Genomic DNA, 11,155 nt, shown 5'->3' on the forward strand with positions numbered 1-11,155 from the left:
CTCCTTAGAAAACACTATTTTTTGGAGTAGTGTTTCTCTCGTTTTTTTTTTTTTTCAATTTCATCTTTCAACATTAGGTTTATTAAGTATTAGGCTTTATAATTGTTTTCAAATTACTTTTTATAAGGTTATTTTAGTCTCATTATCGGGACCACGAGTTTGATGAGTTAACTTGGTTTACTCTATTTTTTTCTCCTTTTTGCTAATTGATTTTTTTTTTGTCAAACTCATCCTTCAATAATGAGTTCATTGAGAATTAGGCTTTTTTTATTTGTTCTAGTTTGATTTTTATGAGGTTATCTCCATCTTATAACTTGGGTCTCGAGTTTAACAGGTTATCCTAGGTTGACTTGAGTTGTTTTTGTGTTTTTTTTAATCGATTTTTTAATTTTAATTACATCCTTCAACATTAGGTTTATTGGTTATTAAGATTCATAATTTGTTTTCAATTTATCTTTTATGAGATCATCTTAGTTTCATTATCTGAATCGCATGTTTGACGAGTTGACTTGAGTTTTTTTTCCCCTTTTTATAATTAATTTTTTTTTTTCAAGTTTCATCCTTCAACATTGAGTTAATTGAGAATTAGTGATGTGAATTAGCCTATGAACACTAATGACCCATCACACATTCCAAATGGACCATTTGCTAGGTCCAAGGTGAAGGCATTGAAAGAAGAATTGAATGAACTGGTTGTACAAGTTTTAGAGTAAAGGCTAAACTTGGAGATCCTTTAAAGCATCTAAAGGAGCCTAATACATTTAATCTATGTGCAAGAGTGATCCAATTTACCCTTATTTACACCATGAAGTTTCGACAACAAGACTCTCAATTTTATATCAGTTTTGGCCTACTTTGTTCTGTGATGTTTTCATGTATTTTGTGGATTTCTAACTAGTTTTTTATTTCTTATTATGTGTGGGAACATTAATTATTTTCTTTAAACATTAAGATTTATTATATTTTCCTTGTTAAGTGAGGAGAAAACACAGTAAAGAAAACAAAGGAATCCAAGCTGACTTAGGAAACACAAGTGGTGGCAAAGAGGAGTAGTAAAGGCAGCATCATTTTTCTTACAAAAGAAGGATAATTACAAGATTGAGATCAAAATTCTATTCTAACTTAGAAACTAAAAGGGTGACAACTTCTCATTTAGTTTCTAGGATTATTAAATAGCATTATATGCTACAAATAAGTCTTGAATTAAACCTATAATGTTTTCTTTTCTTCTTCTCATCTCATGATGGAACAAGATTTAAACTTATGAGTTTTATTTTTATTTGTTATAACCCAATGCTTGTTTAGGCTTAATTAATAATTTGTTTTTAGCTAGGATCCAAGACTTGTTAGGATTAGAGTTTGAGCTTACTAGTAAAGGTTTTGGGCCGGTTTTTGTAAATGGATCAATTCAGCCTATAAAGGTATGTCCATTAGGGTTAATTTCTAAAAACTATATAAACATATATAAAGCCTAAATTCCAAAACCTTTGATGAATAACACTCCTTAACTTTTCAATTTAAAGTGTGAGAGAGATTCTTGTATTTTTTTTTGTTCTTAAACGAACTAAATCTATCTTATCAAATATTAGCTAGTTTTGTGGCATCATTCGACTTCATTTCAATAGTGTTGGTGCATTAGGATATGTTTTTATTGTGTCACACTTCTATTAGACCTCTTTCTACTTCCTGAGATGAGATTTCAATCTTAATTGTGAGTTGCATGACCACATGATCTTGAGGTTCACATTAGTTGGTATTAGAGCTAAGTTCTAAAAACAGGTCATATCTTTATGAAATTTTCATTTTTCTAGTGCTCGTTAAATTTTTTTAGTGTTCGCATCAATAGTTAGAATGATTAATAGTGAATTACTGAAATGATTTTTAACAACAATAAGAGAATCATGATTCCCAGAAATACATATTGCAACTTATACCCTAACAGTGTTGGGGGCCTATCTGAAGTTAGAACGATAAATTAAACTTTGCCAAAACTTCCAGACATTATTTAGAATAATTTTTTTTTTTTGAGATTTTAATTTACAATTTAGAGCATAGGAGGTTGGTCATAGTCGAAATCTAGCAAGTAAGATTTAATTGACCCAAATCAACTTGAATCAACTTGTTAAACTCACAATTTAATTTATGAATTTAACCAAGCTTGATAACATCATTTTTTAAGAAATAATTTTTTATTTAAATATATAAAAATAAAAATGTACACTATTAGAAAAGCAATTAGATAAGATTAAAAAAAATAATGGTCTGTAAAAAAATTGCTTACATTATAAAAAGATGAATAAAAGCAATGTAAAAATTGAATGGTATGTAATAAAATAATCTATAAAATATATTATTAATTAAATTTAATAAATTAATATATTTATATTATCTTAAATTAATTAATTTAAAAAAAATTTAACTAAATGATATATATATATATATATATATATTGTCCTTTTCTCATTATTTTTTTGTTTTAAACTCCTTTAGTTTTCTCAATTTTTTTTTCTCATTTCCTTTTGTTTAGATTGTTTTTCTTCTCTCTATTCTTTTTAATTTTCTTTTCACTGATGACCATAAAAATATTAAAAATCAAGAAAACATATAAATATAGTTAAATTCCAAGAAATGGAATAAATTATATGAAAATAGTTAAAGCTTGTGAAATAGGATAAATTTTCTTTTCCTTTGTATATTTCTGGTTTTTCTTCTTTTTTTTAAAAAAAAAATATATAAAATTTGTATGGTTGAGATTTGGGCATGAAACAAAAATCTCAAGTTACGTGCCTTTTAACTAAAATTTAAGATGAGTTTGTGGCCAAGTCAACTTCAGAATGGTCCGCGATGGTTGGCTAAGTCTGAATTATGGTCTACCATAAACTTAATTTTTGTCCATACAATCAAAATATGACAGTTGATTCTTGTATCTCATGTCGTGGTTATAGATATGCCATAAACTTAATTTTTATTTTATAATCCTATCAACGTTATATATATTTTTAAGAAAATACATAAAATATTTTGCATCACAAACAAAAATAAATGTTAATAATTTATTTGAAAATATGAATATAATTGTTTTTTAAAATATTTTTTATTCAAAAATATATCAAATTAGTATATTTTTTTTATTTTTAAAAAATTATTTTTAATATCATCACATTAAAATTATTTAAAAATACTAAAAAATATTAATTTAAAATAAAAAAATAAATTTTTTTTAATTTTTAATTTTTTTAAAATAAAAAACAAATTGAATGTCGTCTGTTTTTGTTTTTAACACAGTTACACGCGGTGCCCATTTGGACTTCGACAACTGAAAGATGCATCTGACCTGCCGCTGCCGTATGGAAGAAACCAACCTTTTCCTCTCTGCATGTTTGATTCTATGCATCGTATGGACAAAAATGGTTGAATCGTATGGACGAAAATGGTTGAATCGCAACGCCAATTCACAATTGTTATTTATCGATCTTGCTGCCAGAGAAATCTTTTTGAAAATATATTTTCTCAAATAATGAAATTTAATCAAAGTCAAGCTTTTTCAAATATCAAAGTCGGAAAGTGTGACTTTTTCAAAATACATACAGTAGAGAAAAAAGAAAAAGGAAAAAAAAAGAAAGTATATATTGTACAAATAGATCTCAAAATAAACATAATTTAGTTAGAAGATATTTCTTATTGTTTAATAAAAATGATTAAGTGAAAAATGATATCGCATGTGCCGTGCAATTATGTCATCATGATATATTCACATATGGTTTTTAAATTAATTTTTTTTAGAAGGATAAAAAGAAAGTATATATTGTACCAATAAATCTCAAAATAAACAAGTACGGTAAATTTAATTTGCCCTCCCGGGTATTAACTATAAATTAAAAGAGGAAGGAGGTTTTACTATACCCTTTCTCATAAAGCACTATTTATTAAAATAATGCTTTGTTTTGTTTTTTTTAATTAATATTTTTTTTGTTTAATTTTATTTTTTAATATATATATATATATATTATTTAGTTATTACACTCTTATGATATAGATCCAAGGTTTTACAGGTTAACCTAATTGACTTAGATTTTATTTTTTTTCTTAATTGTTTTTTTTCCTTTTAGTTTCATTTTTTAATATTGATTTGATTGAGAATTAAACTTCATGATTTGTTTTATTTACTTTTCATTAGATTATTCTAATCTCATGACACGAGTATAATGTTTAACGGATTAACCCGAGTTAACCCGGGTTGTTTTTGTGTCTTTTATTTAATTGATTTTTTTTTAATTTTATCATTTAAGATTGGATTAGTTGGAAATGGAGCTTCATAATCTATTTTGATTTGCTTTTTATGAGAATATCTTGGTTTTAAGATCAAGGTCACGAGTTTTGACATTGAATTGGTTAAAAATTGAGCTTTAACCCTAGTTAAATCAACTCGTTCTTTTAATTTTTTTTTTCTTAAAGGTTATATTGGTCTCATTATCTAGGTCACGGGTCCTTCAACATTGAACTTTCTTTTTATTAGGTTGTCTCATGACTCGGGTTGCGGATTAACCTAATTGACTAATTTTTTATCTTTTTTTTAATTAATTTTTTTCTTAATTTCATTAATTAATATTATGTTTAATTAGGAATTAGGCTTCTTGATTTTTTTTTTCATTAGGCTATCCTAGTTAGACTGATCTTATGACTTGGTAATAGTGCTTAACGTGTAACTCGGGTTAACTTGGCTTATTTTTATACCATTTTTTTAACTAAGATTATTACTAATTTCATCGTTCGACATTAGACTCGACAAGGATGATTGAGAATCAAGTTTTATAATTTGTTTTGACTTTTTTTTATAGGATTATTTTAGTCTCAAGACTAAAATCGTGAATTTGACAGGTTAGCCTAGGTTAAATCAGGTCATTGTTTTTTTTATAAGGTTATCTTGGTCTGATGACCTGAGTCACGGGTTCAATAGATTGACTCAGGTTGTGTTTACATTATTTTTCTAATTTTTTTTTTAATCTTATCCTTCAATATTGGGTTGGTTAGGGATTAAATTAATTTATAATTTGTTTAGATTTGTTTTTCATGGGGTTATCTTGGTCTTATGACCCGTGTTGCAAGTTTGACATGTTAATCCTGGTCAATTTTTTTTATTATTTTTTTTTCAATTTCATCCTTCAATATTGGGTTAATTGGGAATTAGACTTCATAATTTATTTTAATTTGTTTTCTATAGGGTTATCATAGTCTCATAACCCGAGTTGTCCAAGGTCAATCAAATATGTTATTATTTTAATATTAAAAAAAGATGTTATCTTGAAATTTTATTTAGTCAAAATTTGTTTTCACAGGTTATATAGATTGTTTTTGAACTAGTAAAACAAACCGGGTTATATCGGGTAAAACCTCATACAATTTAATTTTTTTTCCACTAGAAAAAAAACATTAGCAACATTTAAAATTTTTTTATGATAAAAAAAAAAATTGACTTTACCTAACGTAGCATGGACCAATCATCTAATTGAGTACTATATGTCACATCAATTTTGATTAAAGAGATTACAATTTTTTTTTTTTAGTGAATTAGGCTGATATTGGTATGCATTTTTAAATTTGTTTATTTATCTTAATTGAAACATAATTTAGTTAGAAGATATTTCTTATTGTTTAATAAAAATGATTAAGTGAAAAATGATATTGTTGTGTCACAATTTGCACTTGTGTTATTATGATATACTCGTAGGTGTTTTTTTAAAGTGATTTTTAAATTAATATTTTGTATATTTAATGTGCTGATATTAGATATTAAAAGAGCTAAAAATACTGTTTTACTATATTTTTAACTAAAAAAACAAGGAGTCACTTCTGACGTGATAAACATTTAATTTTGACAATTACACAACGTCGTCGTGACAAGTACGTCCAAATATGAGCCGACTAAAATTTGCTAATGGCTCCACAAATACTAAGCATACGCATAGTTGCCATCAACAACAATCTTCATGAGAATGGCAAAGCAGAAGAGCTTCTGCTGTTTTCTTTGCTTTCTCTTGGTCATTCTGTGGAGTGAGCAGGTGACAATGGGGAAGGTGATCATACGAGTTGGAGTGGTTCTTGATATGAACTCAACTGTCGGAAAAACAGCAGAGAGCTTCATATCTGCTGCAGAAACTGATTTTTATGCTCGGAATGCTGATTATCGAACTAGAATCTCTCTCGTCACCAGGGATTCCGAAGGGGATGTCGTGACAGCAGCGTCTGCAGGTACCACTGGCCACTTTTGTCTTGTGTTCTACCTAAAATGCAGTGTCCATGTAAAGATCATAACAGCAAATATTCAGACGCTTTATTAATTTTATACTCTCTCTCTCATGGTGTTTTTAAACCAGATCTTGTGCTTAATTAAAGCACTAGAATTGATGGTATTTTCCAATGATTTTTTTTTCCTTTTTATTATTTATTTATATATTTTCAATAATCTCATATTTAACATATATTTGATGATGGGATTGATATTGAATTGAATTTATATAAAAAACACTCTGGTATTAATTCTTTTTACATTTTTAATTGTTTTTTTATCGCAATATCAAACAGGTTTTATGTCTAGTTTATCGGATATATTTTGTGTGATTCTACATTTTATTTGATAGTCTACTTATTTTTATTTTAAAAATTTGTGAAGGTTTGAGATAGTTTGGCGTGCAAGTATTTTATCTGAAAATGAGTATAAAATTGTGAATGAGCTTCAAATATGAGATTGAAGACAGGCTGCCCAAGCTGTCTCTTTTCGGTTTTTCTCCTGGTGTGCTCCTCTCCTTTTCTCTTACAAAACCCATTGCTGCTCTTCTATATTTAAATGAGAGGCACACGACACACCATGTCTCTGCTAGTTTTAATTTGAATGTGTGGTGGTGGTGTGACAACCTAACAAATCTCCCCCCTCATGTACATGTGTGGAGTTTTTCTTACCGGTTATCGGCCTGTAAGTTTTAATTTGGTGGGCTTTGTCAAGCCCGTTTATTTTTTACAGAACTCAAAACTTCTCTGACGAGAGAAGCTTGATTATCATTTTTAATACATTGTTATTGATATGGATATTTTCAACAATTAAAAACTTCATTTTCATACCATTTTGAATCTATTGAAATTTAACTTCAATGTGCTTTGATCAGAATGAATGTCACTATGCAACACAGTTTTTTTACATTAGATTAAATTCATATAAGAACTTTTTTATCATTAACAATTATTTGTTCTTTTTAATAAGAACAATGTATTCAATTTCTGTAGTGGATGATTCAACTATTATACCTAGTTTATGTTGTTGCAACATTGATTGTTATGAAAGTGCTTCCCTACAAAAGTCATTAAATATCTTGATGTAAACTTTCTGAAATTAATATCACTAGCTATACATGTATTTGTGTATCTATCTAGAACATGTTTATTATTTTCAAAACATAGACTAAAACTAAAAATGCATTTGAGATACCTAAATATCTTTTTTTTTTTTTTTAACATATATCTCATGAGATAGCCACAATTTCTCATTATTTATGTTACTAATAATCTTCATGGAAAAATTTGGTGTCAGTAGAAAAGTCAGATTAACGATGGTAAAATTAAAAAACAACAGTAGTCCTCCCAGTACAACCTAACTTCTGATAAATTAAGGGTCAAAACAGTGTTACCACTATTAATATCCACATTATCATTCACAGTAAATTTTCCATAACTCTTTTTTTTTTTTTTAAAATGAAAATGTTTTGTGGAATCATGCCCACAATATCATGCCATGCTATCGTTAGAAATAAAGTTCATTTTTACAATTTAAAATATAGCATATTTTAATTAAAAAACTGACTTTACAAAATGCAGCACTGGATTTAATGAAAAATGAAGAAGTTGAAGCAATCATAGGGCCTCAAAGATCATCAGAAGCCAAGTTTGTGATAGAGCTTGGAGCCAAGACACATGTGCCAATTCTCTCCTTTTCAGCTACTAGTCCTGCTCTCACTTCAGTTCAAAGCAATTACTTTATCCGGACAGCTCAAAGTGATTCTTCTCAAGTGGAAGCCATTGCCAGCATTGTCAAAACTTATGGTTGGAAGAAAATTGTTCTAATCTATGAAGGCACAGAATATGGCGTTGCTTTGGTTCCATATTTGCTAAATGCCTTCCACGCGATTGGCACTCGAGTTCCCTATGAAAGTTGCATTCCATTGTCTTTCCATGACACTGAAATCATGAGCGAGCTCCAAAAAATAAAGAAAATGCAGGAAAGCGTGTTTCTGGTGCACATGACAGCCTCCATGGGATCCAAACTATTCTTGCTCGCCAAAAGCGCTCGAATGATGAGTGAAGGGTATGCATGGCTAGTGACAACAGGATTGTCCACCTTATTAGATCCCGTGGAAGCAAAAGTAATGGATTCTATGGAAGGTGTATTAGGTGTGAAGCCATTTGTACCAAAATCTAAAGAGCTTGAAGGTTTCAAATCAAGATGGAAAAGGAATTTCAACTCTGAAAACCTCTTTGGTTTATGGGCATATGATACAGTTTGGGCGATAGCAATGGCAGTGGAGAGGGCTGGCATTGTGCATTCTAGGTTCTTAAAACAAAACGCAAGCAGCAGGTCAGTTGATCTTGCGGCTTTGGGAATCTCAGAAATGGGGCCAAGACTCCTGAAGTCCATATTAAACACTAAATTTGATGGCTTGAGTGGAAAGTTCCAGTTGGTTAAGGGTGAGATGGCACCTTTCGCCTTTGAAATATTCAATGTGGTGGGGAGATCAGAGAGGGTTATTGGATATTGGACACAAAAAGGAGGACTTTCTCAGAGCTTGGATAGCAGTAGTAAAATATCACACTCAAATTCCAAAACCAAACTGAAGCAACCAATTTGGCCAGGAGGCACAACACTACAGCCGAAGAAATTGAGGATTGGGGTTCCAGTGAGAAGCGGTTTTAGCGAATTTATAGAAGTAAAATGGCCTCAGCAGAGCAATGAGCCTATTGTTTCAGGCTTCTCTGCAGAGGTTTTCCGTGCAGTGCATGATATATTACCATTTCCCCTTCCGTATGATTTCATACCCTTTATGAACGATAGAACTAGGGAGAGTGCCGGGACTTACGATGATCTTCTTCGGCAAATCAAACTTCAGGTCCGTGTTAAGCTACTTAAAATCCATTTTTCTATTCTAATTTGCTGTAGTAAAAAGTTTAAAAGTTCATAAAAAGAGTGACCTTGTCTTGTTTGTCTCTCAGAAATTTGATGCAGTGGTTGGAGATACAACGATAGTGGCTTATCGCTCATCATATGTAGATTTCACCTTGCCTTACTCGGAATCAGGCGTAACAATGGTGGTTTTGATGAAACGCGATGAGAGGGATAACATGTGGATTTTCTTGAAGCCACTAACCCCGAAACTTTGGTTGGTAACTGGACTAGCCTTCTTTGTCACAGGTTTAGTGGTATGGGTGCTCGAACACCGTATAAACAGGGAGTTTAGGGGAACACCGGAGCAACAACTGGGCACAGTTATCTGGTTCTCCTTCTCAACACTGGTCTTTGCACATAGTAATTAACTTCTCTAACTCTCGTGTTTTTATCTTCTTTACTTTCTTTTCATAACTGATTACAAGCGCAACTAAAATGAAATTGTAATGTATGAGCATGAATCATTAATTTTGTAATTTTTTTTTTTTTTTTTGCCGTAATAGGGGAGAGGCCAGAGAACAACCTGACAAGATTTGTCTTGATCATATGGATGTTTGTGGTACTTATTATATCTCAGAGTTACACTGCTAGCTTAGCCTCAATGCTAACAGTACAGCGGATGCATCCCGCATTTGTTGATGTCGCAGAGATCAAGAGGAATAATTACTTTGTTGGACACCAGAAAGATTCTTTTGTGAAAGATTTCATTAAAAAAGAATTCAATTTCAGTGACACGATGTTGAAGGAATATACCACTCCAGAGGATTATCACGAAGCGTTGTCTAGAGGGTCTCATAATGGTGGTGTGGCTGCTATCTTTGATGAAATTCCCTACGTTAGACGCTTCCTTGAAGACAAGTCCCGCTGCTCTAAATTTCAAATGGTAGGACCAACCTATCAAACCGATGGATTTGGCTTTGTGAGTAACTCTCTCTCTCTTTCTGAAGTTGTTAGGTTTTAAGTAGAACTCCATGATTATCAGGCTACTTATAATTAAGGCAAAAGTGATTAGCCATTGTTAAGCATGTATTTAACTATTACAGAACTTATGCAGTGAGCAAACTTTCTAATCAGCTCGATCCTCTTCTTTCTTTCTTTTTTCATTATAGGCCTTCCCACTTGACTCCCCACTAGTCTCTTATTTCTCGAGAGCAATCTTGAATGTCACTGAAGATCGTGATAAAATGGAAGCAATTAAGAGGAAAAGCTTTGGTAGGGAAATCACCTGTGAAGATCAAGGACCTCAAACCCCTTCAGGTGGTCTTAGGCTGTCTAGCTTCGCGGGCCTCTTCCTTATCTCTGGAGTTGCTTCCATATCTTCGCTCCTGATATATATCATCAGGTTCCTTTGCTCAAATTATCCTGCTTCAAACACAATGCATGAAGAACAATCCATGTGGCTGAGAGTTCTTGAGGTAGCAAAGCGTTTTGACCAGAAAGATCCCTCCGTCCATCGTCTTAGGCGAAGTGAATCTAGAGTTCACCCTGTCACAGGTCCTGAAAATATTGGAGCCTCACCTGAGACTGGCAACGTGCATGAAATGACTTCCAATGAAGGAGCCGAAGATATTGGAGAAAATCAAAACCATGACAATCTTACCTCGGGGAATAGTGGTACAAATTTTATTGCCTCCAATGCAGATACTGTTGCCCCTAACACTCCGGAAAGAAACCGAGCTTCACCTGATACTGCCTGTGTGCATGAAATGACTTCCGATGAAGGAGCCGAAGTTGTTGTTGGGGGTCAAAACCGCGGCAATCCTACCTCAGTGAACAGTGGTACAAATACTAACACAATGTAGCCTACAATAACCGGCTGTACATGAATAATGGTGAGCCACCATCCATTCACCAATGCTGATTGAAAGTTAACATATGATGTCCTCGTGGTATATATTATGTTTATGGCCATCAGGGTATTGAGGATTTTTTTTTTTCTATTTGAAA

General features: G+C 31.4%; 1 protein-coding gene across 1 annotated transcript; it reads left to right on the top strand.

The window, feature by feature from the left end:
• Nucleotides 1-5,950: 5,950 nt before the first annotated feature.
• Nucleotides 5,951-11,144, top strand: LOC118057935 (glutamate receptor 2.8). The gene is made up of 5 exons (XM_035070671.2): nucleotides 5,951-6,249; nucleotides 7,867-9,152; nucleotides 9,256-9,568; nucleotides 9,712-10,127; nucleotides 10,318-11,144. The coding sequence occupies exons 1-5, from the start codon at nucleotides 5,988-5,990 to the stop codon at nucleotides 11,008-11,010; spliced, it is 2,970 nt and encodes a 989-aa protein (XP_034926562.1). The 5' UTR covers nucleotides 5,951-5,987; the 3' UTR covers nucleotides 11,011-11,144.
• The last annotated feature ends 11 nt before the right edge of the window (nucleotides 11,145-11,155 follow it).

This window comes from Populus alba, chromosome 6, assembly GCF_005239225.2.
Source record: "Populus alba chromosome 6, ASM523922v2, whole genome shotgun sequence".
Taxonomy (NCBI): Eukaryota; Viridiplantae; Streptophyta; class Magnoliopsida; order Malpighiales; family Salicaceae; genus Populus; species Populus alba.

What these genes read in the sequence shown, in the direction of transcription:
- LOC118057935 (XM_035070671.2), top strand. Translation starts at nt 5,988, where the DNA reads ATGAGAATGGCAAAGCAGAAGAGCTTCTGCTGTTTTCTTTGCTTTCTC. An exon ending in CGTGACAGCAGCGTCTGCAG is followed by an intron (nt 6,250 to 7,866) that starts GTACCACTGGCC and finishes TACAAAATGCAG; the next exon opens with CACTGGATTTAATGAAAAAT. An exon ending in TTCGGCAAATCAAACTTCAG is followed by an intron (nt 9,153 to 9,255) that starts GTCCGTGTTAAG and finishes TTTGTCTCTCAG; the next exon opens with AAATTTGATGCAGTGGTTGG.